The sequence below is a fragment of the Heterocephalus glaber genome, unplaced genomic scaffold (genome assembly GCF_053883595.1).
Source record: "Heterocephalus glaber isolate CG9 unplaced genomic scaffold, H.glaber_assembly_v1.0 deba00001451, whole genome shotgun sequence".
Taxonomy (NCBI): Eukaryota; Metazoa; Chordata; class Mammalia; order Rodentia; family Bathyergidae; genus Heterocephalus; species Heterocephalus glaber.
The window spans coordinates 7,565,087-7,592,631 of NW_028258301.1; the positions used below are offsets into that span (position 1 = coordinate 7,565,087).

The 27,545-nt window shown below is 38.5% G+C and overlaps 1 protein-coding gene across 3 annotated transcripts in view; it reads left to right on the forward strand.

The window, feature by feature from the left end:
* The first annotated feature begins 317 nt into the window (after positions 1-317).
* The window catches only part of Eif2b3 (eukaryotic translation initiation factor 2B subunit gamma), a 134,752-nt gene continuing 107,524 nt past the window's right edge, over positions 318-27,545 (forward strand). The window contains exons 1-4 of one of the 3 annotated variants that reach the window (XM_087214913.1): positions 359-463; positions 4,084-4,240; positions 12,772-12,917; positions 20,111-20,177. Coding sequence is in view for 2 of the 3 variants with exons in the window: in XM_004872912.4 (XP_004872969.2) it covers positions 4,093-4,240; positions 12,772-12,917 (294 nt within the window). In the remaining variant the exon portion in view is untranslated. Of the gene's footprint in view, positions 464-4,083; positions 4,241-12,771; positions 12,918-20,110; positions 20,178-27,545 lie in introns of all 3 variants that reach the window. The other 2 variants (XM_004872912.4, XM_087214912.1) reach the window with 2 other exon arrangements.

Sequence of the window (27,545 nt, forward strand, 5' to 3'; positions counted from 1 at the left end):
CTTTATTTTCAGAGAGGCAGTTGCGGCCAGGTCCTGGAATGGAAACTTCTGAGGGAAGGGGCTGTGACTTGTTCTGTCTCTATATCTAATACCCTGCACTGGAGAAACACTCAGTAGGCGTTGGTGATTTGTGAATGTACAAAGTATCATAGTTGGCAAAACCCCAATCCCTAGTATCCGACAGGAGACTGGAGGGCTCCTCAGCCGCCTTGTTTCCGCCCGGCCCAGCCCGGTCCGGCCCGCTGCGCGCGCTTGCCTTCTGTCATCTGTCGTTCGGCATTCGTCCCTTCTCAGCGTGTCTGACCCGCGCATCCCATCGATCCGTTCGGCTATCCCGCGCCTGCGCCTTTGGGCTGTCAGTCTGAGGCGGCGTGGAGGGCGCTGGGAGCTTGGCGACCCGCAGGGAGCTGAGGTGAAGCTGTGGCTTCTGTCTGGCAGGCCGCGCGCGAGCTGGCTGATTCAGGTGAGCAGCGCGGTGGGCGCTGGAGGGCCCTCTGCTACTGAGGGAGGCGAGCTCGCAGAGTTGGGCCGAGGTGGACCCTAGAGAATAAGCGAGGATGCTGAACCCTGAAGTTGCCAGCTCGAGTCCCTGCTCTACCCGGCCGTGGGAGCCCAAGCGTCCGAATTGGAAGGGAAACTGGGAAGAATCGATCTGACTACCCTGTGCAGCAGATGGAGAAATTTGAGTTTCGGGGAGGGGAGGTTCTTCTCGAAGTCAGAGCCATTGAGCACCAAACTTGGCACCAGACGCCTTTAGCACGGTGCCCGCACTCTTCCCACCCCTCACTTCTTCACTCATTTATCAAATCTACCTTTAGTTGTTTGGCCATAAAGCAGTGAAATAACAAGGAGAAACACAATTAGGTGCCTTCTTTCAGGCGTCCTCAGTGAGACGCCGTGGTTAGGTTTACCTATTTACAACTGGACAAGGGACTGAGTGCCGCGAGGCACTTAGGAGAACCATGAGCACCTCTCTGAAGCTTGGAAGCCTAGCTCATTGCTTTGATTCGCATCACCCAGAGTCATGGCATTAACATTGACACGTTTGACAGTCTGTCTGGTATCATGGTTAGTTACGTTCATAACAATTCTTGCTTCCTAGGTTGCCTTCTTCACCTAGAGACTCATTTAGGCAGGAACCTCAGACCCTAGCCACCTGGGTTCTGATGGCTCTCTGGACATCTTTGAGCTTGATTCTTTCATGGGCTGTTGGGAGATTCACAGATTCTCATTCCACAAACACCGAGTACATCACATCTGACTAGGAGTATAGTGATGATAGCATATAGCCTCTGCCTTCAGTGGGCATTGAGAATCACACTTAGACATTTAAACATGTATATGCAACATGATAAATGGAAGCACATAGGGAAAAGGAGTCCATCCTGCAGAAATGTGGGAAGAGCTAGGAAAGGTTTGGTAGCCAAGATGATTTTGGGGGGCCATATTGAGGGATTGATTGAACCCAGGATCTTCACAACGAGCTGCATCCCCAGTCCTTTTGAAATTTTGCACACACACACACACACACACACACACACACAGTATTTTGAGACAGGGTTTTGCTGAGTTGCTAAATTGCTCAGGCTGAGGTTGAACTTGATCCTCCTGCCTCCGTGTCCCAGAGTGCTGGTATTACAGGAATGGGCCACCATACCTAGTGGCAAGATGATTCTTGAGCTGAGTCTTAAAGTTTAATAATTGATTACTAGGCACAGGAGAAAGGCAACCTAGGAATCAAGGATAGTGTACAGCTGGGCATGGTATATGCACCTATACTTCCAGCTACTTCAAATGCTGAGGCAGGAGGATCACTGGAGCACAGGAGTTTGAGGTTATAGTGCGCTATGCCCAGAGGCTGTCTGTGCTAAATTCAACGTGGATATGGTGCTCCCAAGGAGCAAGTTACCACCATGCTGCATGTGCTGATCAGTGGGGTCATGGCTATGAATAGCCACTGCACTTCAGCCTGGGCAACTCTGTGAAACTCTTATTCTCTTTTTTTATTTATTTTTTTACAAGCAAGCCATGTAGTCCATGCTAGCCATGAACTTACTGTGTAGCCCAAGCTGGCCTTGAACTTGCAGTCCCCTGCCTCAGCCTTCCAGGTGCTGGAATTACAGGTGTGCACCACTATGCACTCACCTTCAAGACCCTGTCTTTAAAAAAAAAGTGTAACAATCAGAATTATGAAACAACATGGTTCCATTAGAATAGAAGGCTTTCCATGATCCAGCTTCTGTCTAATAATATTAAACATTTATATAGTGCTTATGAGGGGATGGATATTATTTTGTGGGCTTTATTAGAATAGCTCTGTGTTTGTGTGTGTGTGTGTGTGTGTGCATGCATGTGTGCATGCCTGCACATGCTAGGCAAGTGTACTACCACTGAGCTACTCCCCAGCCCTCATTTAGTCTTAACAACTCAATGAAGTAGAAACTATAATTATTCCTCTTATAAAATGAAAAAAATTGAGATATAAAAAAGTTATGTAACTTGCCCTAGTTCACATAGCCAATAAATGATAGAGTTAGAATTCATGCCCAGGCAGCCTGGCTTCAGAATCTCTGAGTTTAACCACCAGGCTACCTTCCTAAAAACTAAGGGTGTTGAGTTTTAAATGTCAGGCTTCTGGTAAAACCACCTGTGAGAGGTGGAGCCAGAACTCAGACTCAGTCTTTTAACTCTTACGGGTCCAGTGCTCTTTTCATATAACATCAAATGTGATAGGAGTTAAATAATGCCAAAGTGAAGGTTAAATTCCAATCCAAGGCAGTTCTTGCTGAAATTGAAGTGACCATACCCTTAAATTTTGAAAGTTATACAAGAACTCTCACTTTGTACCTTGAGTATACTGGGTGTTACGTGCTGTAGTTTGTTTGTTTGTTTTGAGCAGGGTCTTACCATGTAGTTCAAGCTGGCCTTGAACTCACTATGCAGCCCAGGTTGACCTTGTTGTCGGGATCCTTCTGCCTCAGCTTTGGAGTATTGAGATTATAGAAATGTGCCTCCACACTTGGCTGAGTGCTGTAGTTTAAATATTGATGTGTGATGACCAGGATCAATTATTATTATGGAAAAGGTGCAACAGTATTTGCCAATTTGGTGTTAGATTTTCCTCTGACGGATGTATTAAAATGACCCCATCATTTGTTGTAAATCAAAGAAGAGTAGGGGCGGAGATTTAGCTGAGTGGTTATGGTGCCTGCCTCAGAAGCACAAGGTTCCGAGTTCGATCCTCCCCAAAAAGAAGAGTGCTTTCAGTTTAAATCAGTAAGGATTTATGACCTTTTACTGTGCCTCTGTTCTGTGGTAGCTGCTGTAAAGAGATTCTTTTTAAGTTCAAATATGTTCTTTTACTACCTTGGTTTGAAAAAAGGAATTAATAATTTGGACTGTTTCTGTAATTGGGTTCTGCAAATCCTAGGTTTAGATATAAACTTACATTTGTGTTTATAGTGATATCTTTCACAGTTAGGGATAACGGGAAGACTAGAGCAGATGGCTGAATCATTGGAGGAATCTTAAGTCAATTTTATACTTTTCAGAAGCCTAATATCCTTGTTTCTGCTATTAGTCAATTTTTTAATGTTTTTAAGGAATAAGAATTCCCACATTAGAAATCCACTTGGTAAGCTCTTACTTCTTCACAATGAGTTTGAGCATTATCTTCCTGTAGAACTGTTCTGTTTCCTAGCAAGACCTAGGTGTTTTCTTTGGCCTACACCCAATGTATCTTGGATATATCACTGACATGACACTAATGATAGTACTGTATACTTAATCATTGAATTTGTCTTCTCTTAATAGTGAACAACTCAAGGGCAAGGGCCAAGTTTTTTTTCACTTATATCCCCCCCTACTTTTACTAAGGATGGATCTGAGAGTCTGTGTTGGTCAGAGAATGTGGTAAAGATGTTTATGCTGCAGCAAAGGAGTTTTTCTTACCTTGGTAACTAAAATTGGAAGTGCTGCATCTGATATAATTGGGTTTAGTAATATAAATAAAAATGGGTTAGCACTGTGTCTTTTGATTTTTATTACATCTTTTTCCCTGTTAATTGTTTTCTGTATTTCCAGTTTATAAAAATGGAATTTCAAGCAGTAGTGATGGCAGTTGGTGGGGGATCTCGGATGACAGACCTGACTTCCAGCATTCCCAAACCTTTGCTTCCAGTTGGGAACAAACCTTTAATTTGGTACCCATTGAACCTGCTTGAGCGTGTTGGATTTGAAGGTGAGCTATGACAATGAGATGTGCTCATAAAACTTTTAGGGTGTTTGATCCCAGTAATTTGTAAGCATTATGAGAGTAAAACAGGATGAATGTGAGGGGACTGGCATCTTTAAATTAGCATATAGACTAAATTAGGAACATGGGAGTACTCTGTCACTATGTGAAGATAAGGGTTGATTGAGAAGAAAGGGTTGAGAAGATATTGCTAGTGCTGTTATAAAGCTGATCTCCATAATAATACAAGATGAACTTTATAAGGATATTAGAAACAACAGATTGGGAATCTAAGTGTCTCATAATTGATACTTGCTGAGAATGTACTATGTGCTAGATAATATATTAAGCATGGTATTACAGAATTGAAAAAACAGGTCAGGTCTTGACGTCCAAACCTTAAAGTCTAGTGGGAAGAGTTCTCTAGTTTTTGTTTGAGTGGCTAAACAGATGATGTTGCTATTAAGTAGGAAAAGAAATATGGAACAAGGGAAAGGTTTGAATAAAGATAATGAGCTTAGCTTTGGCCCATTGAGTTTGAAGTGTCTTATAGTTAGGTAGAGTAAATGAGAATACCAGCTAGATTTAACAGATGATGGTGCCAGATCCTGGGGCCTAGTGTTCTGATCTAGTGTTCATTCCACTGATAGTTGCCTTCCTGAAACAGACCTATAATCATTTCTGTGCAGTAGTCTAATGATATTGTTGTCAAGAGACATGTTTTTTTATTTTTTTGAGATGGTCTCACTATGAGTTCAGGCTAGCCTTGAACTCATTATTTGGCCCAGGCTGGCCTCAAATTTGCAGCAATCGTCCTGCCTCACCCTCCTGAGTGCTGGGATTATAGATGTGCGCCACCATGCCTGACCAAGATAGATATAGATATAGATATAGATATATAGATATATAGATATGTAGATTTTTTTTGGTACCGGGGATCAAACTCGGGTCCTTGCACTTGCAAGGCAGGCAGTGGAACCACTGAGCTAAATCCCCAGCCCTAAGAGATATATTTTTGAACTTTTCTTTTTAGAGCTTAATCTCACAGGTGAAGGAGATTGTGACATGCCTTAATACACTTTAATATATCTCATTTTGCTTTAGTAATTCTTCATGGATTTGTCATCTGTAACTCCTACTTTTACGATATCTGAAGTTCATACTTGGGAATTGCCTTTTGTGGTATATTTAATATGTACTATATGGAAATTTTTTTCTCACTGGGGCTCACTCAGAATTGGGGGGGCTCCTAAATGTTGGACTCTGAAGTTTAATAGCTAAGCTTGTGTTTTTCATACTTATTGTTGATGGTTTTGTAGGGGAAGTTAGCTTTTGTCTCCTTCTACACAGAAGAATTTTTGGTATTTTGAGATAGGGTCTTGCTATGTAGCCTGAGTTACCCTCAGATTTATGGTAATCTTCATGTCTCAGCTTCCCAAGTCCTGAGATTACAGGTATGTAACACAACACCTGGCTCAGGCAGAAGAATCCTGATCTAGTTAGCACATTGGACTATATTTGCAATTACTGCCTTTACTTTATCTGCTGTACTTACAGTGTCCTCTCCAACCTGTGGAAATCTCACCTTCTCTTCAAAATCCCAAACAGCGTTAATCACTGTGTCCTCTCTGCTTCCATCCTGCTTCATTTCTCTATCTTAGCGCCTCTCAAAGACTGTTTTATACTATAGTTAGTAGCATGAGAGACTGTGATCTTCCTAAGAGCAGGGACTGTACCCAATTAATCTTTGTAATATCAGCATTTTACATATAGTATGTACTAGAGAAATTTTTGTCAAATTCCAGTGCATGCCCTGGTTCTATGAAGTCTTCCTTAGTTAATCATTTCCATGTCTAATATCTCTATGTTATATATCTTGAAAATAGAAACCATATTGAATTCTTTTCTGAATTCTCAGTGATTATTTTTCCTTTATATGTTACATATATTAGTATTTGTTGGATGAATTAGTGACTAAATTAGAGAGAGGAAGGAAGAAGGAAGGAAGGAAGGAATGAAAGTTAAATGATTTGAAAGAGAAAAAGGAAAAAGAGAAGAGAAAGTAGAAAAGAAAAAGTGACTGCAGGGAAAGGGAGGGATAATTGTGATCTGGAGCACAATCATGGAACAAGTGGGAATTCTTAAAGAGATGCTAAAATCAGAATTTAGATTCAGTGACATTATTTCACTGGAGAGCCATGGCAAAACCCCAGGTTTTGTGACTTTAGTTGATGGCTAAATGGATAAGATAAAAATGTTATTGGAAATTTGCTTTGTTTAGGTTCCTTGAGTCCACAGTGAAACAGTAGTTGCTGCTTGATAGGAAAGAGTGATAACCCTTTTGTTCATACTGAGTGAAGACTTAAAATGTGATCCCAGGGCCAGGGATTTAGCTCAGTGGTTCCAGCACCTGCCTTGCAAGCGCAAGATTCCGAGTTTGATCCCCAGTACCAAAAGTAAATAAATAAAATAAAATGTGATCCCATTTGTATGTTTTGTGGAATGGCCTTATGAATTCTTTACATCCACAAAAAAGTGTTGTATAAAGTATTAGTGTAGAGGCTAATTCTATAGACCTGAGTTTTCCTTGTACCATTGATTTACTAGTTGTGTCATCCTGAGTAAAGATAGTGTCTTTTGGTCCAAAATTCATTATTTTAACATCTAATTTATTTATTTTTATTTTTATAACTACATATTTACAGTACATAATAATCACATTTGTCATGGGGAGTTAGTTCATGTACATGATACATCCTAATTCATGTTTTCATCCCTTCCCCTCCTCTGTTTCCTCCCTCCTACTATCTTTCAGTCCCCTTACCTTTGCAAGAGATCTATCTCCCTATTTCCTATTACCTATCTTATTTTGTTCTTTTTGTATATTTCAGGCTTTTCATATAAGAGAAACCATGCACTGTTTAAACTTATACATCTCATTTATTTTACTTAACATTATGGTCTCAAGGTGCATCCATTTTCTAACAAATGACTCAAATTTATCCTTCTTTATGGCCGAGTAATACTCCATTATGTATAAATGCATTTTTATCCATTTTCTTTATCCATTCATCTGTTGATGAACAGCTAGGCCACTTCTGCAGTGATCTGCACAGCGTAGGCTCCGAAGCCAGGGAGAGTGGTGGGAGATGAAGAAAATTGAAGAATAACAAGAAAGATACATACCAAGATTATGCTTGAAAGCTGGGGCCAGGTAGAACCATAAACTGATGGGCTAATGGCCACCTAGAGTCCAGCATGCTCTTTATTTATAGTGTAAGACAAATAACAGACAAGGCAGAGTGACTCGTGTTACATGGCCTACGTGATATAGGCTGAATGCAGCATGATTGTCTCATGTTAGGGGCATGCACAGGAAGGGAACAAGGAAGAAGGATACATAACGTAACTGTCTCCTGGGGCTGTGCCATCCAGGATCTACAATCCAGGGTCTACTATCTAGTCTATGGAGGAGAAAGGGAGTAGGGATAAGGCAAAAGGCCATCTTCAGGCTCAGCCTGCAGCACACTTCTATGATTTAGCTATTATGAGTTGTGCTGCTGTAAACATGAGTTATTTAAACATGTGTGTTGGATTTATTTCACTTAAGAGTATAGTCTCAAGGTGCATCTATTTAACTCTGAATGTCTAGGGCCGGGGATTTAGCTCAGTGGCACCGCACCTGCCTCGCAAGTGAAACATCCTGAGTTCGATCCCCGGTACCAAAAAACAAACAAACTATAAATGTCTCAAGCTCATACTTCTTTATGGCAGAGTAGTAATCCATTGTATAAGAAAAAACCACATCTTCTTTATCCATTCATTGGTTGATGGGCATTTGGGCTGTTTCTAAGATTTAGCTATTACAAATTGTCCTGCTATAAACATGGGTGTGCATATGTCACTGTGGTAGGATGCTTTTAATTCTTTTGGGAAGGTACCAAGAAGGGAATAGCTGGGTCGAATGGAACCTCCAGTTTTAGTTCTTTGAGGAATCTTCACACTGATTTCCACCGTGGTTGCACCAGTCTATACTCCTCTCAACAGTGGAGAAGGGTTCCTTTGGATTTTTTTTTTTTTTTGGTATCAGGGATCGAACACAGGACCTTGCGCTTTTGGGGCAGGTGCGGTGCCCCTGAGCTAAATCCCTGGTCCAAGAAGGGTTCCTTTCTCCCCACAGCCTCTCTGTCATTTGTTACTGGTTGATTTCTTTTCTTTTTTTGGTACCGGGGGTCGAACTTGGGACCTTGCGCTTGCAACGCAGGCACTGGAACCACTGAGCTACATCCCTGGCACTGGTTGATCTTTTGCTAACAGCCATTCTTTCTGAAGTGAAATGGGATCTCAGCATTGTTTTAATTTGTATCTCTCAAATGACCAGCGATGTTGAACACTTTTTCATACATTTATTTGCTATTTCTAATTCTTCATCTGAAAAGTGTCTTTTCATTGCAGATTCCCATGTTTGGATTGGTTCTTTAAATTTGAGGGGTATTATATTTTTGAGTTCTTTGTATATTCTAGATATTAGTCCTTTGAGGAAGAGCTGGCAAAAATTTTTTCCCACGCCGTGGGTTGTCTTTTCACTCTGTTGGTGGTTTCTCTTGCTGTGCAAAAGCTTTTTAATAAGATGAGATCCCAGTTATTAATTCTTTGTTATAATTCCTGTAGGATTGAGGTTTTGTTATAAAGTCTTTGCCTACACCAATGTCTTCAACAGTTCTACCTAGTCTATCTTCCAGCAGATTAAGTGTTTCTGTTTTACTTTTTAGGTCTTTGATCATTTTGATTTTAGTTTAGTGCATGGTGAAAGATATTGGTCTAGTTTTAATCTTTGGCAAGTAGATAGCCAGTTTTTCCAGCACCATTAATTAAAGAGGCTATCTTTCTTCTAGTGAAAGTGTTTGGCTCCTTTGTCAAAGATAAGGTGGCTGAGTATGTCTGGAGTTGTTTCTGCATCTTCCAGTCTGTTCCACTGATCCTCAGGTCTCTCTCTCTCTTTTTTTTTTTTGCCAGTACCATGCTGTTTTTATCATAGTAGCTTTGTAGTATAATTTCAAGTCAGGAATTGTGATGCCCCTTACCTTGCCTTTGTTGTCCAGAGTTACCTTTAATATTCTAGGTCTCTTCTGGTTCCAAATGAATTTCAGAACTGTTTTTTCTAATTCTGTGAGATATGCTATTGGAATTCTGATATGGATTGCATTAAATTGGTGTAACAATTTTGGAAGTATGGCTATTTTCACTATATTAATTTTTCCTACCCAAGAACAAGGGATATCTTTCCATTTCTGATATCCTCTTCAATCTTTTTCAGAGCACTGTTTTCAATATAGAAGTCTTTTACTTCCTTCATTAGATTGATTCCTAGGTGTTTCATTTTTTGGATGCTGTTGTGAAAGGTGTTATTTCCCTAATTTCTCAATGAGTTTGTTATTTGTGTACAAAAGGCTGTTGATTTCTGAGTGTTGACTTTGTATCCGCCTATACCACTGAATTTGGTTATTAAATCTAGAAGTCTTTCAGTAGAGCTTTTGGGGTCGTCTATGTAGAATATCATGTCATACAAAAATAATGATAATTTAACTTCTTCCTTTCTCATCTTTATTCTTATTTCTTTTTCTTGTCTAATTGCTCTGGCTAATGTTTCCAGAACTATATTGAATAAGAGTGGTGACCGTGGACATCCTCATCTTGTTCCTGATTTTTTGCCTCTTTAGTTCTGTCTTCTTTAAGCTCACTGAGAATGCTATTGATCTTTTTAAAACATCTCTTTTATCATTTTGAATAATTTAGCTATGTGGCTTTTGATTTCTTCCCCCTTGATGTTCCCATGGATGAGCTTTGGGAGAGTTAGGAGTTTTTGGAGGCATTTTGTTACCTTTTCTTACATTTCTATTGTGTGGGGTGTGTGTGTGCATGCGCATACATGCATGCTGAAGGTGCAGGTGCTTATAGTAGAAAGTCTTTGTTACTAGTATGGAGATGTCTTTAGTTAGTGTCTGCTTTTCAATGATGCATTCTGGAAGTGGCTAACTATAGGCTTTTGCCTCTCTCCCATGATCCTACCACCTCCATTAATGGGGGGTTTGCTATGGCTTGTATCTAGATGTCCCCCAAAGCATCGTGTAGTCATAGGTAAGGCTTTTCAGAGGTGACTGGATCTAGTGTGTATGATGCTGGGATCAAGGATGAGATGCTAGGATTAAGGATATGAGTGCTACCTTCCCTAAGAGGGGGTAGCCTGGATAAGATATAAGAGACAGAAAGAGGTTCATTGCTTGTCCCTTGTTGGTTGTTGGCATTCTGCTGTCTACCTTCTCCCTACCCTACATTGTCATGGACTGTTTCTCTGCGATGCCCCTCTGCCATGCCACCCTGCCCTGGAGCCAGCCAACTATGAACTGAAATCTCTACAAACTGTGAGCCAAATAAACATTTCCTCCTTTAACTTTGGGTGTCTGGCATTTTGTCTCAGCAATGAGAATAAGTAACTGAGACAGGGTTGAAGTATAATTGTGCCAGCACCCAGTTCTCTGGGAATGGACTGCAGTATTGTTAATGATACAAAAGCAATCCATATATTGGCATGCAGAGGAAACCCATTAATAGGAACAACTATGCCACCCTGGCAATAGGAACTAAACCAGCAACAATATAAGTGTCAAAAGATGTACTGAATATTGACATACCATAATAATAGTGTACCACCTTTAACCATGGAAAAAAAGAAATCTATAATTATTGTGTAAACACTAAGACAAACCAATATTTATTTATTTTTTGACAAACCATATATTGACATACAGTAAATATCTACTAAATGCAATAATACCTTCACTAACAATCAACAATAATAAATAATGTAATAGCATAGAATTAACTATATAAAGATTAGTAAAGCTTAATGGTTTTACTAGTAAAGATAGAGGTGATGGGGGACAAGAGAATGAAAGAAGAGAAATTTGAAAAATTAAGCAATAGAAGATGAGAAGGAGAGAAGAGTAAGATAAAAGATCCTATTAAGGAGTAAAAGGGAGCCGGGTGTGGTGGTACACGCCTGTAAAGCCAGCACACAGTAACAGAAAAGAACAAGAAAAAGTAGAAAATATAATAATTTATTAAAAGGAAAAAAACCCTAAACCCCAGAAAACCAATGAAGAAAGAAAAAGAAAAGTTAAAAAAAAAATCCTCTATATTTTTAAATGAGTGGTTTCTTTCTAGGGTTTGCAGTTTTGGAATCCAGCAAGTCACAGTTTTCTCCTCTATCTTTATGGCCTGTAGGTCTGTGAGGTGCCTCCTTGTTCTAGAGACCCCCTCTGTCCATTAATCCCAGGCTGTGGCAACTGTCCAAGCTACAGAAGGTTGTTGCTCATGTTGGTAGATGGGAAAGCAGTCAGACCTCTGATCTGGGCTGAATGTAGACAGCAGGGTGAGGGTTCAGCAGCCCACTGGACTTAATGCCAGCACTTTCAGATCCAGCTGCCTCTGAAAGTCACACCCCAGACCTGGCCTCTCACCATGGAAGTCAGGGCCCTGTGTCCTTGCCAGCCTTAGTTTAAACTTCTCAGGGGGTCGGTGTTCAGCCCACTCCTGCTCTGCAACTATCTTTTTTTTTTTTTTTTTTTGTACCAGGGATGGAACTCGGGTCCTTGAGTTTACGCAGCAGGCAGTGAAACCACTAAGCTAAATCCCCGGCCCCTGTGCAACTATCTTTTGCCTCTTACCCAGTCACTGTGGGAGGATAATACTGGGAACCCAAACTGAAGTTATTTTGTAGTTGTTCTGTGTCTCAGTCTTAAATAATCAGCCCCTTCCTGAAATGACTCCTGATTAAACACCTTGGCAATATGGCAGATACTGTACTGGATTTCTTCCCTAACTCTATAGCCTGCCTTGTAGAAAGAGTTATTTTAGAGTAAAACCCCACATGGTTTTTACAGTTTATAGCCATGGCTTTTCTTAGGACAAGCCCTGCTGGCCCTGGGGACTTTCTGTCTGTAAAGACAGGTTTCCCTCTTGGGGAGCCAGGATGAGCTTCCAGGCTGTTTTATTTGTTTCTTTGCACCAGTCTCCTTTTCTCCAGCTTCTCCATAGTTTCTAATTTTCCTTGCAATTGCCTCCTGATTCCTAGAGATTTCTTTCTTTTTCTTTTTTCACCAAGCTATTTTCCAGGTGTCTGGATCCTGGGTCCTAGAAAGGCTGCACTTTGCTGCTGATTGCTACTCTACCATTATGGTCTCCCCAGGTTCCTCATTTTAAAGTGAGATTGTTTAAAAATTAATTGAGAGGGGCCAGGGATTTAGCTCAGTGGTTTCACCGCCTGCTGCGCAAGCACAGGATCTGAGTTCAATCCCTGGTACAAAAAAAAAAAAATTAATTGGGAGAATGCATTTAAAACACATTGAAAAGACACAATAATATTAGCCCTTTTTATTACATCTAGAAACAGAACACATCCAATAGAATAGTGAAACTGTTGATTAAATTAATGAATTTTTATGTTTTTCCTTCTCTTTTTTCCCCTCATACTGTAGAAGTCATTGTGATTACAACCAAGGATGTCCAAAAGTCTCTAAGTGCAGAATTCAAGATGAAAATGAAACCAGATATTGTGTGCATTCCTGATGAAGCTGACATGGGAACTGCAGATTCTTTGCGCTACATATATCCAAAACTTAAGGTAAAACACTATTTCTTAATTTTATTGAAGATAAATAATATCTTGTTTTCCCAGTACATTACAATGTATAAATGTTTTTAAAATATATTTTTATGGCATGGGGGCACATGCCTGTAACCAACCCAGCACTCAGGAGCCTGAGGCAGGAGAATTGTCATGAGTTTGAGGTCAGCCTGGACTACATAGTGAGTTCGAGGCCAGACTGAACTACATAGCAAAACCCTGTCTCAAGAGACAAGAAAACAATTTTTTTTTAACACATATGTTGTTGCCTGTGTACTCTTAAGCTGCTTTTTGGTTTGGTTATTAGTAAAGATTTAGACATTCAGTTGTCACAGCCCAAGTAATAATACATCTGTCTTTATATATATATATATATATATATATATATATATATATATATATATATATATAAAAAGATAGGGCTATAAATACAACTCAGTGTTAGAGCTCTTGATCAGCACATGGAAGGCCCCAGTTCACTCCCTAGCACTGGGAAAAAACAAAGAAAGAAAAAAGAAGAGAAGATATACTTCAAAAGATTCCATTCATATGAAATTCATGAACAAAGAAAAATATATAGTGATGGAAATCAGAACAGCTGTTGACTCTGCAAGTGGGAAATTGACTAGAAAGAAGCAAAAAGGAACTTTAAAAAATTCTACAGATTAGACTAGGGATGTAGTTCAGTGGCTCCATGCCTGCCTGGCAAGTGCAAGGTCCTAAGTTTGATCCCCAGTACTAGAAAAAAAAAATTCTACAGATCTCCCATATGATAATATTTAAATTTTTAGAGGCTGTGTACAGAACAGTCTTCCCATTGGTTTGTGACCCATAAGCTGAGAAATACCTATGTAGATAGTTCTTAAATTGATGTCCTTTGGGAAAAATTGTTTCTGTGATGTTTCTGTATTGTGTGAATTAGGGGACTGTCTTTCTCCTGCTATGTCTGGTTATTGCAAACAGATACTAATATTTTCAACTTACCTTAGTACTAAAGAACATGGAGTTAATAATTTGCACAAAGCAAAATATACAGATATTAAGTGTACAGTTCAATGAATTTTGACAAATATATACACCTCAGTTACCATTACCTAAATCTAGAACAATTCCTTCAACCCTAATAGTTCCTTTGTGCTTCTTTCTAGTCAGCTGAGTGCTGGTCTGTTTGTGCTGTCACGATGTATTAATTTTGCTTGCTCATGAGCTTCATATAAATGGAATCATACAATTTTGTTCTGGATTATGTTCAACATATTATTTTTCAGATTCATTCACATTATTGAAGGTATAATTCTTTTTTATTGCTGAGTAGTATTCCATTGAATGAATGTACATTCTTTGTTCTGTTGACAGTCATTTGGGTTATTTCTAATTTGAGCTATTATGAATAAAATTATTATGAACATTGTTCTGCAAGTCTTCTGCAAAAATATTTTAGGTTACAGGGTTTACTTTCTTAAAAACTATCAGTTTTTCAAAGTGATTTTTCTGTTTTATACTTTCATTAGCAATATATAAGAGTAGCACTTACTTCACTTCTTCATCAACAATTGGTATTTGTCAACATTTTTACTTCAACCATTCCTAGTGCATGTGAATGCACTGTTTATTTCATTGTAGTTTTAATTTACATATCCCTGGTAGCTATGATGCTGACTATCATTTTATGTGCTTGTTGATCATGAAGTGATCAACAGGCACATGAAGTGATCAACAAGCACATAAAGTATCTTCATGAAGTGTCTGTCCAAAGAATTTTTTGTTTGCCTTTTTGTTATTATTTATAGGAATCCTTTAATTTTTTATTTTGTTTATTTATTTATTGAGACAGGGTCTCACTATAGTTTAGGCTCACCTTGAACTTACTACCATATGTATTGCATGCTGGCCTCAAACTCGCAGTGATCCTCCTGCCTCAGCCTCCTGAGTACTTGCATTATTGGCATTCACCACACCTGGCTGTAGGAATCCTTTATATAATCTAGTTGCAAATCTTTTTTTTTTTTTTCTTTTTTTTGAGACAAGGTCTCATTATGTAGTTCAGGCTGGCCTTGAACTCGAGGCAATCTAGCAATCCTCCTGCCTCAGCCTCTCAAGTGCTGGAATAACAGGCATGTGCCACCATGTCCAGCCTGACTTCACTTTCTTAATAGTTTCGTCTGATGACCAGAAGTTTTAAATGTTCATGAAATCCAAATTACTGATTTTTTTCTTTTATGACTACTGTATTGCCTTTTCTTTCCTATGAAATCCTTGGTTATGTAAAGTTTGTGAAGATTTCTTTTGTTTGTTTGTTTTGAGACAAGGTCTTGTTACATTCTTCAGGATTGCCTTGAACTGCCTCAGAACTTGCCCAGACTGGCCTCAAACTTGCAGTGATCCTCCTGTCTCAGCTTCTTGAGTGCTGAGATTACAGACATGTGCCACTACACCCAACTCAAGTTATTTTTTTACTTTATTTCTAAAAATGTTATAAATTTAGCTTTTACATTTATAAATATGACCTTTCTTGATTCATTTTTTTATGATGTAAGGTAGACATAAAAGTTAACCTTTTTTAGGGCCAGGGATTTAGCTCAGTGGTTCTGGTGTCTGCCTCGCAAGCACAAGGTCTCGAGTTCAATCCCCCGTACCACCCCCCCAAAAAAGTTAACCTTTTTTATGTCAGCAACATTTGTTTTAAAGATTTTCTTCCATTGAATTGCACTTGTGTCTTAGTTGAAAATCAGTAGCCATATATGTGTGGTCTATTTCTATCCTGTTTGGCTCCACAGGTCTACTATATTTATCTTTACAATACCACACTGTCTTAATTATTTCAGCTTTATAGAATGTCATGAAATCAGGTAGTCTAAATCTACCAACTTTGTTTTCTTTTTTCTTTCTTTCTTTCTTTCTTTCTTCTTCTTCTTCTTATTTTTTTTTGTGGTGCTAGGAATTGAACCTGTAGCCTTATGTCTAGAAGCCAAGTGCTATACCACTGATCTATAAAGTTTTATTTTGAGACTGGTTCTGGCTAAGTTGGCCAGGCTGGCCTTCAACTTGTGATTTGCCTGCTTCGAGCAGCTGATATTAATAGGCATGTGCCACCACACCTGGCTTGTTTTCATTTCTTTCTTAGATTATCCTGACATCTATTTCATGTAAATTTTAGAATCAGCTTGATGCTTTCTACAAAAAAGCTTTCTGGGATTTTGATTGGAAGTGCTAGAATGTATAGATTAATGTATGGAGATCTGACATCTTGAATCTTCCAATCCTTGTATATGTATATATATGCTCCCCTGTTGCCAGGACACAGTACCTGACACCTACAGCTTAAAGGAGAAGTTTAATTTGGCAGAAACATCATGGCAGAAGGGCATGGCAGAATAAAGCTTCACATTGGCTGGGAAGCAGAACAAGGGAACAGCACCAGCAGGGAATGGGTGAGGGATCAGATAACAGACCCTGAAGTACTATCTATCTCCATGACCCACCCAGACACCCCAGAAGTGTGCATGGTGGTACTAGGGATTGAATACAGCAAGTCCTGAGCTACACCTTGTGCCCTTTTTAAAATTTTTTTTTTTTTTTGGTACCGGGGATCAAACTCGGATCCTTCGGCTTGCAAGGCAGGCGGCGGAACCACTGAGCTAAATCTCCGGGTCCCCTTTTTAAAATTTTTGAGCCAGGAATTTAGCTCAGTGGTTCCAGTGTCTGCCTCACAAGCGCAAGGTCCCGAGTTTGATCCCCGGTACCAAAAAAAACCCAAAACAAAACAAAAAATAAAATAAAATTTTTGAGATAGGGACTTGCTAAGTTGCCTAGACTGATGTCAAACTTGATGTCTCTTCTCAGCCTCCTTATTTAGCTGGAATTACAGGCTAGCACCACCACATGCTATCTATATATCTGTCTATTTTAAGCTCCCTTCAACAGCATTTTATAATTTTTGGTATGGAGAGTTTGAACATGTCTTGGTAAATTTATTCATAGATCAGCATTTTTAGTGATGATGTAACTGGTATTTTTATTCCATTTAAAAATTATTGTTTATATATAGAAATACTTTTTTTGTGTGTTGACCTTATATCCCATAACTTTGTTAAATTATAGATTCCTTTAGGATTTTCTATGTATGCCATCATTTGCCTGCAAATAAAAATTGTATTGTCTTCCTTTTTCATCTTTTTTGCTTTTTTTTTTCCCATTGCCCTGACCAGGTCAAGGTATATAGGCATTTTCATTTACGTTTTTTGGGGGGGCAGGTGGTACTAGGGATTGAACCCAGAACCTCAACGCTAAGCTATATCCTGGCCCTTTTTAAATTTTTAAGACAGGAGGGCCGGGGATTTAGCTCAGTGGTTCTGCAGCCTGCCTTGCAAGCGCAAGGTCCCGAGTTCAATCCCTGGTACCAAAAAACAAAAACATTAAAAAAATTTTTTAAGACAGGCTCTCACCAAGTCACTAAATTGCCCAGGCTGGACTTGAATTTGTAGTCCTTTTGCCTCAGCTGCCCAGAGTGCTGAAATTATAGGTATGTACCACCAAATCCAGGTTCCATTCACTTTTTGACCTCCCTTTTTGCCTTTGTGTGTTTCTACCCAAGTGAGATTTGGTGTTTCTGATTAGAGTGAAGACTTGTAATACTGTAATTTGGATGTGTTACTTTCTGAAATATAGCTGCTTATTTATTTTGAGAAGATATGAGGAATCTCACTGAGGTAATAAGGCGAGAATTCTGTTCTTTCACAGGGACCGATTTGAAGTTTACTAAGGAGCTTAGTATGATTTTCAATTTTTAAAAAATTATGGTAAAATATACATAACAAATGTTATCATCTTAGCTATTTTAAAGTGTATAGTTCAGTGGTATTAAATAAATTCATAATGTTGTACAGCTATCACCACCATCCATCTCTATAACTTTATCTTATAAAATTAAACTTCTGTGCCTACTAAACAGTAACTTCCCCCTTTCTGCAACCCCTGGCACCTGCCATTCTAGTTTCAGTGATTTTTGACTTTTCTACTTCATATAAATAGAATCATGCAGGATTTGTCTTTTTGTGATGAGTATATTTTACTTAGCCTAACATCCTTGAGGTTCATCCATGTTGTAGAATATCACAGGAAATTCTTCCCCTTTTTTTGGTACCAGGGATCGAACTTGGGACCTTGCACTTGCAGGGCAGATGGTGGAACCACTGAACTAAATCCCCGGCCCCTTAATTCTTCCTTTTTAAAAGTGATATTCTATTGTATGGATACCCATATCAATTAACACTGGTTTGTTTCCTTGTTTTTGGCTATTGTGAATAATCCTACTGTGAACATGCTGTACAGATAATCTCTTAGAGATACTGCTTTCAGTTCTTTTAGGCATATACCTGGAAGTAGCATTGTTGGCTTATATAAGTAATTCTATAATTAATTTTTTGAGGAACTGCCATACTATTTAACACAGCAACTGTACCATTTTACATTCCCACCAATGGTGCATGGGGTTCCAATTTCTCTACATCTTTACCCATACTTGTTATTTTCCTTATTTTTTTTTTACTTTGTAGTAGCCATTCTAATGGGTGTGAAGTAGTATCTCATTATAGTTCTGACTTGCAAAGAGTTTAGGATTTTTGGTTCCCTGGGACTATTTTAGCTCCTCGCTGAAAGTTTAGGATGGAGGTATAAACTCTTTTTTCCCTAATCACTAAATCTTAGAAATGTTACCCCCTACCCCACCCCCACACCCCCCTCGTACTGGGAATCCAACTCAGGATGTTGTGCTTGCCAGGCAGACTGCACCGCTGAGCTACATCCCAGCCCTGCTTTATTCTCATTTTTTGGTACCAGGGATTGAACTCAGGACCTTGCACTTGCGAGGCAGGCAAGATAACACTGAGCTAAATCTTTGTCCCCTTTGCTTTACTCTTCATTTAGAGTTTGGGAGTTCCATGTGAACGAGTTCCTCTAACTCCTAGAGGCTTTGGAAGACGCAACTGTTAATAGGAGACTCGCCAAAAGGATGTTTTATTTTCCAAGTTATTGCCTTTTCTTACAACTGTGATAATTTATTCTTTCCCCTTACATCTAAGATCAGAATCCTTGCCAAGTTCTTGTGCACAGTCTCATTTCTTTTCTTCCCTTTCTTCTTTGTTTCCGTGTTAGGTATTACACAGCATTCCATACATATAATCCTACCTCTATGCCTTCTTCCAAGCAGTGACATTGGTCAGCAGTCTTGCTATTTTCACTTGATTTTTCCCTATTAAAATGGCCCCTGAAATCCTGGCTTTGCATCAACTTTCTTTTCAACAAACCTATCCAGTGGAAGAACACAGACTCCCAAATAGTTGTGAAGAACAAGGTAAAACCTGACAAAGCCCAAATTCAGAACTGTATGGCTGGGATCAACATAAATTTGTGGGAAGGGCAGTGGAAATGCACATAAACAGTTAAAGAATGTGAGATAGCCAGAGAAGACAGTTTTTCCTGAGGTATGTCATGTATCTCCAAAGGAGAAAGTTATACTTTCAAGCTGTGCCATAATTTAAAAGCAATGGCTCTTTGAGTCTATTGATTTCTCTTCCTCTGTGCTCACAAAAGAGTTTCCTAAACAGCTGGAGCCTCTTTTGGTCTGTTTCCAGTAAGCTTTTAGGTAAGATAAGAACATTTATTTTGGAAGTTCAAGTCCATTAACTTTTGGTTCTTTTACCTTTATCTACTTCCTCTAGATAGAGTTCCCCAAATATTATTGTGAGGTTATTCTATTTAGCTTGTTCCTTTTCTTAGAGAAAGACCAAAGTAGTATACTTACTTTATTTAGCATTTTTTATTTAAAATGTAATCTTTTTTCATTAACCTTGAATTTGCTAAATATATTCCTACTTGTATGTGGTAGCCTCCATCATATATGCTTATAAGACATTGAAGCTGGATACCACGTTTGCTAACATTTTTTCAAGTATAAGACACATACTTCATTTGGTTTTATTCTCCTGGAACTATTTTCTACTTCATTTTGCTATATCTAAATATATATATATATATATATATTTTTTTTTTTTTTGGTACCAGGGATCGAACTTGGGACCTTGTGCTTGCGAGGGAGGCGGCAGAACCATTGAGCTACATCCCCGGCCCACATTTTGCTATATCTAAGCCCACAATTTTACTGATTTATTGGTTCTCACTTTTTATTTCAGCTGTCCAAACCTCTTTCCCTGACTTTCCAAGAGAGATTATTGGTTCATTCATTCTCCCAGGCCCTGGGTGAGTGAGCTCCATTCTTATAACTGGCATTGATAACATAAAGATTTCATATTTTCTCTATTAGTGTTTCATATGTGAACTCATTCATTCATTTAGCAAATACTTATTCAGTTTACTAATTATTATAATTGCTATTTGTTAAACACCAATTGCGAACCAGACTTAGTTTTAATTTTTTATTACTGAAATTTTTTAATGTATACAAATATAAATACAACATTGTCCATGTATCTGTTATCCAGCTTCATCACTTAACAATCTGTGGAAATCTTATCCCTACCCAGCTTTCTTCCTTCCATGTTCTTGTAAAGCAAATTCCAGACACTATATTATTTTATCTGTAAGTATTTCAAAATATATTGCCAATATGAGGGCTTCAAAGTAGATTATCAGATCTAAAATAATGTTAAAAATAAATTAATAATTATTTGGTATCATCAAATATCTAAACAGTGTTTAAGTTTCTAGTTACCTCATAAATATAAATACCTTTTTTTGAGTGTCTACATACTTCACAAAGTGAATAAAGATTCTACAGGCTGGGTGTGGTGGTGTACACCTGTAATCCCAACACTTGGGAGGCTGAGGCAGGAGATCACTTCGAGTTCAAGGCCAGCCTGGGCTGCACAGTGAGTTCAAAACGAGCCTGAACTACATAGCAAGACCTTGTGTCAAAGGAAAAAAAAGGAGGGCCGGGGATTTAGCTCAGTGGTTCCGCTGCCTGCCTTGCAAGTGCAAGGTCTCGAGTTCAATCCCCAGTACCAAAAAAAAACAAAACAAAGAAAAAAAAAGGAAAGAAAGAAGACTCCACAGTACAATTGGTCAAAATGTCTTAAGAGTCTGTTAATACATAGATTTTTCCCTTCCTTCTCTCTTTTTTCCTCCTTTATAATTTATTTGTTGAAGAAGCCAGGTCTTCGGTCTTGTAGTTTCCCAATCTGCATTCTGTTGAGGCACCCTTGTGGTATTTAATGTGTTCCTCTCTATATTTTTTGTAAATTTGTAGTTGGACCTAGAGGGTTGTTTAAATTTACTGCCATTAAGAGTGAGAGTGTGGTTTTCCACCTGGAGATACATAATTATCAGGTTGTCTTTTGTTTCATGATGATAGCAGCTGTTGATGATCACGCCAACAGTCCCTGTTCCTTGCCTCCCTAGTTGTTTGTCAGAATCTGCATATCTCTTCTATTATTTTGCCTCAAACCCTATTTATCTGTTTCTTTATTTCTTTTTCCATTTCAGGATTTTCTTTTACATTCTAGTTCCTTTAAGGCATTATGAGTTGTGTTTTTATTCACCTTTGTTTTCATCTTAGTTTTAATCATTTCTGAAATGATTTTTCTCTCATTTCTAATTCGTACTTCTAGATTTTGTAATTCAGATTTGTGTTATGATTTTACATTTTCTTTAGCTTATTTTGAAATATTAAGCTATGGATTTCATCATTTTGTAGGCATATCTCTCTCACATGTGCTTTCATTGTCTATAGGTATAGTCTAACCTTTATTATTTTTCTTTTTTATAGTAACTTTGTATAGGATTTGACTGTAGTATTTTTCTGTTTTTTTCTTTTTTCTTTCTTTCTTTTTTTTTTCTTTTTCCAGATAAGAATCTTGCTGTATAACTCAGGCTGACTTAAAGTCATTCAGCCTAGGTTGGTTCAGTCTCACAGTCCTCCCTCAACCTCCCCAGTGGTGGGTCTATTTATTTTTTTCTGAAATTGGTTTAACTAAATTTCTAGAAGGAAAAGATGAGGTCTTCCTCAGAAAGACTGGAGAGTTGCCTGGGTTGGTAGTGTACACCGGTAATCCCAGCACTTAGGAGGCAGAAGCAGACGGATCATTAGTTTGAGGTCAGCCTGGCTACATTGCAAGTTCAAGGCTGGCCTGGACTACATTATTAGACTGTCCCCCAAAAACAGAGGCTAGAATTGATTTTTTTTTGTATGTATAAGACAGAGATTTAATTTTATTTTTTACTTATTAATAGTTATTCCAGCACTGTATGTTAAATAGTCCAATCTTTCCCTCCATTGATCTGCAATGTCCTAGATACATCTAGTATATGTATATGTTTTGGGGATCTCTGTTCTGTTCAACTGAACTATTTGTCTTTCTCTATACAAATACCACAGTCAGTTACTATAATTTTATAATAAATCTTAATATTTGGTGGGTTCTTCACTTACCTCACTGGTTTGGTTTTGTTTTTTTGGTAGTAATGGGGATTGAACCAAGGGTCTTCATACTAAGCTACTTTTCTGGCCCTTTTTTATTTCATATTTGAGGCAGTGTCTCAGGAAGTTGTTAGATTGCCCAGGCTGCTCTCAAACTTTCAGTCCTGCTGCCTTAGCTTGCCAGGGTGTTGGAATTACATGCCCAACTCCTGATTCTTCTTTAGGAAGTGTCTGTAGAATTTGTAAATACTACATAGAACTTTTGAAAATTTCACTGGAATTGCATTAAATCTATAGATCAATTTAGGGCAGACTGACAACTTCAGCACAGAGTCTTCCTAATCACTTACATAATATATATCTCCATTTACTTCACTCTTATTTAATATGTTTTCAATAATGTTTTATAATTTACTTCTTGAAAACTTTGGGGTAGAGGTATAGCTCCATGGTAGAGCACTTGCCTAGCATGCACGAGACATTGGGTTTGAGCCCCACCACTGCAAAAAAATAACTATATATCTTGTTATATATAATCTTAGGTTGTGATTTTTGCTTTTTATTAGTATGTGAATATACAGTATATATGTAAATATGTTTTAATTTAAAAGAATCAAATAGAATCGAGCAGTGGTGATCCATGCCTATAATCCCACCACTCAAGAGGCTGAGGCAGGAAGATCCTGAGTTTAAGGCTAGACTGAGCTGTGTAGTGAGTTCAAGTACAGCCTGAGCTACACGGTGAGATCTTGCCTTGAAAAAACAAAAGAGTAAGATAAAATGAAAAGAATCAAATAGCTCTACAAGACCTGTAATGAATAACAAGAGTCCCCTGCATTCCTTCTTTCTGTCCTCAGAGATAACTGTTTTCAGCTTTTTTTTTCCCTTATAATTCTTTCAATATTTATGAGTATCATATTTATATTACTGTTTCTTAAGTGTTGTTTCTAGGTACTATCTATTTAATTTCCACTCTAGGAGATAATGATTTAGCTCACTTAACCACTCTAGCTACCCCTACTGTGCCATGTGTACATCACACATCACAGGTAAGCTTCCCCTTTTATAATATCCCAAATCATTCCTTCTTTTTTTTTCTTTTTTTGTACTGGGAATGGAACCTAAAGGCTCTCTACCACTGAATTATATACCCAATCCTTTCTATATTTTTATATTTTTGTTTATTGTGGTACTGGGGATTGAACCCTGAACCTCCACACTGAGCTATATCCCCAGCCTTCTTTTATATTTTAGACATGGTCTTGCTGTGTCACTAGGTTGCCCAGGCTAGCTTGAACTTGCAGTCCTCCTGCCTCAGCTTCCCAGCATGGACCTGGCTTCCATTCTGCACTAATTACTCTCCAGACCAGTTGCAGAGCTTGGTCCTAGGACTTTGCTTCACCATTATTATGGGAAATCTGTTTTTTAAAAAAAATTTTTTTATCATCCTCCTTCTTCCCTGTTTAAAAAGTTTTTAAAAAAAATTTTTTTGGGGGGGTGGAGTGGGGTACTGGGGATCAAACTCCGGTCCTTGCGCTTGCGAGGCAGGTGATGGCACCACTGAGCTAAATCTCTGGCCCTAAAAAGGTTTTAAAAATTTTTTTATTAGGACATGTTTCTAATGTATAATGTTTATTTCCTCATGGGGAGTTGGTACGTGTACATAACACATCTTAATTCTTTTTACATCCCCTTCCCCACCACTCCCTCCCCCCTCCCTCCATATTATGGCAAATCTCTTTTCTGTATTGGATATCCTTGCACCTAGATATCATATTTTCACCTGATTTGGTTTCCTTCCTTATTTTAGAGGAGCGCAACTCTTATTTCTGTTTAAAGAAAATGCATGGAAGATAAATGTTTTGAGAACTGTGTTTGAAAATATGTTTTATTTCATCCTTTACTCGTGTGTTAACTGAGCTTTTATAGAATTTTAGCTTAGAAATAATATTCTCCCAGAATTATTTTATACCAAGCTCAAGCAGAGATGGACAAACTTTCCTGATAGTTCCCTGTACTGTAGGTAGATTCCTCTTCCCCCCAGGTGTACCCTTTCACTGATGTTCCATTTATGCAGGGACTCACTTCGAGCTTCTGTCTTGTGCTGCCTTCTGGCCACATCTTTTTTTTTCCTCTTCTTTTTTTGTTTTTGGTACCGGGGATCGAACTCGGGTCCTTGTGCTTGCGCAGCAGGCAGTGAAACCACTGAGCTAAATCCCTGGCCCACTGGCCACATCTTAGACCCATGTACCCCATAAAAATTACAGCTGATATTTTAGCTCGGTCTTCACCTCCTTCTTTAATTGTAGACTTGATATTTTCCCTTTCTTTCTTGTAAGTTCAGGTATATATTTGGAATAATTTTTGGTGTGTTTTATCTGAAGTTCTTAGGTGTTTGCAACAGGATTTTTTGATTATTGTAGTTACTAGTTTTCTAACACCAAACTCCTCCATGCTGGGTGCTTTAAGTACATTATTTCATTTAATCCCTCAATTACACTTTAAGGTAGATACTATCTTTACCCCCACATTTTTTTTTTTTTTTTTTTTTGGTGCCGGGGATCGAACTCCGAACTCGGGTCCTTGCGCTTGCGCAGCAGGTGGCGAAACCACTGAGCTAAATCCCCGGCCAACCCCCACATTTTACATGTGAGAAAAGTAGTTCTCAGAGAGCTTGTAGTTTGCTTAAAATTCAGGTGGAAAGAAAGATTATGGGTGAAGTGTCAACATCTCAGTAAATGTGTTGACTAACCAAAGGTATAAAAGGATGAGGTTTGCTAGGTACAGCCAGACGGCACTTGTCTCAGTAGAAATTGAATTTTTATTTGAGTGTACTTGTGGAGTGGATTAGAGACATGGTGAAAAAAAGTTAGTAGAGTAACAGGTGCCCCCTGGAGGAGGATCAGAAATCAGTGCTTGGATCTACTTAGTGAAGAAGAAACACTTCATGAATGTGACTTTTGAGTTGAGTCTTTCAGAGAGAACAGGAATTTGTAATGTGGACATGTGAGGAGAGGTCAGCATACCTAATGGGAATAGGATAGAATAATTCCTGTAAAAACCATGAAAATTTTGGTAGAACCTGTACTTTGATAGTTGAAGAATTACTACAGAACTGGGTGCAGTGGCTCACACCTCTAATTTCAGCTATTTGGGAGCTGAGGAGGGAGGATCAAAAAAAAAAGTACAAGTCCCACCTGACAACTTAGCAAGACCTTGTCTCAAAAAAAAAAGGGGGGGCCCAGGGATTTAGCTCAGTGGTTCCGCTGCCTGCCTCGAAAGCGCAAGATCCCAAGTTCGATCCCCAGTACCAAAAAAAAAAAAAAAAAGGGCTGGGAGTATAGCTCAGTGAAAAAGCCCTGGTTTCAATCCCCAGTACCAAGACAAAACAAACAAAAAATTATTACAAAACTGAAATATAAAAGGATGTTTTAGGCTCCAAAGGCCTCACTCAGCATAACCTAATACATCTAAAACTTCTAAACAAGTCTCTATTTCTTTGAAATATACTAAAAATGCATATTAATTAAATAATTGATAGCCTTTTTCCTAGATGGCAGCCTGAAGTATGTACATTTAAGGTTTAATTTGATTTTTTAAAAGAGTTAAACTATTTGGAGAGATTACAAAAACAGCAGAGACCTTGCATTGCAGTAACAGCTGATTATTCACACAAGATCTTTATCTGTTGCCTGTTTTTGGCCCACAACCCCATCCCCCACTTTTTTTTTTTTGAGACATGGTTTCACTAAGTTACCAAGTAGCGGAGCTAGACTTGAATTTGCCTTCCTCCTGCCCCAACTTCCCAGAGTGCTGGGATTACAGACATGTACCAACAAACCTCCCCTTATTGAGCACTTCTGAGGATACTTAAATTTCACTATAGTTTTCTAAATGAGTAATTTGATAAATTAATTTATTACATTAGAACCTTAATTTCTGTTCTTAGAGATGTTCCTAAAGTAGTGAGTTAACTTAACAGCTGATTATGATCATGAAAATACAATTTTTATTTTTCTGAGTTTACCTAGAACATCTGCTCTGAATGTCACAAAGATCTTTCATAACTATGGTGTGTATCTGGATTTCTAATCCACACAGCCATGTGTTGAAAAGTAAACGGTATTCTGTTTTGCTCTTTAGAAGCCTGACAATAAGAGAGCTTAAATAACCTGCCAAATCCCACACCTGGTGAGTTGCTGATCTAGAGCAACATTCAATTTCTGAATTTTGAGCTGCCTTTGTGCAACTCAAATGCCTGTGCTTTTTCACTCTGTTATGTTTACTCTAAAAGATAAGCATAGTGTGTCCTTATAATCTACTCAAACTCTAATCCTCAGCTTTAGGGTAGGTTTAATTGGGTTTTGTTTGGGGGGGGCGGTTGAGACAGGGTCTTGCTGTGTAGTTCAGTTTAGGCTGGCCCTGAACTCTAAGCGATCCTCCTGCCTCAGCCTCCCGAGTACTGGATTATAGGCATGCGCCACTATGCCTGGCTAGTTTGTGTAGTATTTTCAAAATTACTTTTCTATTTTTATTTTTGAGTCTGTGGGGTACATGTATATAGAATTTTATGCATAGCTTAGATAGTTGTATGTATGCTCAGAACATTTTTTTTTGGTACCGGGGATCGAACTCAGGTCCTTGCGCTTGCGCAGCAGGCAGTGAAACCACTGAGCTAAATCCCAGGCCCAAATGCTCAGAACATTTTAATTGTACATCTCAGTGGTTCTTAGTATACAGAGAATTTTTTTTCAATTTTTATTTTGTTACTAGTACATGTTTGCAGTATATAATGATCATATTCCTTATGGGGAACTGAACCATGTACATAACACATCTTAATTCTTTTTTCATCCTCTTCACAAAACTCTTTGAGACAGTGTCTCCCTATGTAATCCAGCCTTGGCCTTGAATTTACTGTGTATCCCAGACTGGCCTTGAATTTGTGATCCACCTTCCTCAGTTTCCTGAGCACTTAGATTACAGGTGTGTGCCATGATGCCCCAGCTTCTTTTGTTGTTTTTTAGGTCCAGGGCCTTGTGCGTGCTGGGCAAGCAGTTCTACTCCTGAGCTATATCCCTAGCTCAGAACTCTTAATTAAATTTTTTGAATTAATCTTATTTTTGTATTAATCTTATTTTAAAACTAGCAAATCTCCTAATAGGACTCATGTAGTATCCCTGTCTTGCAAG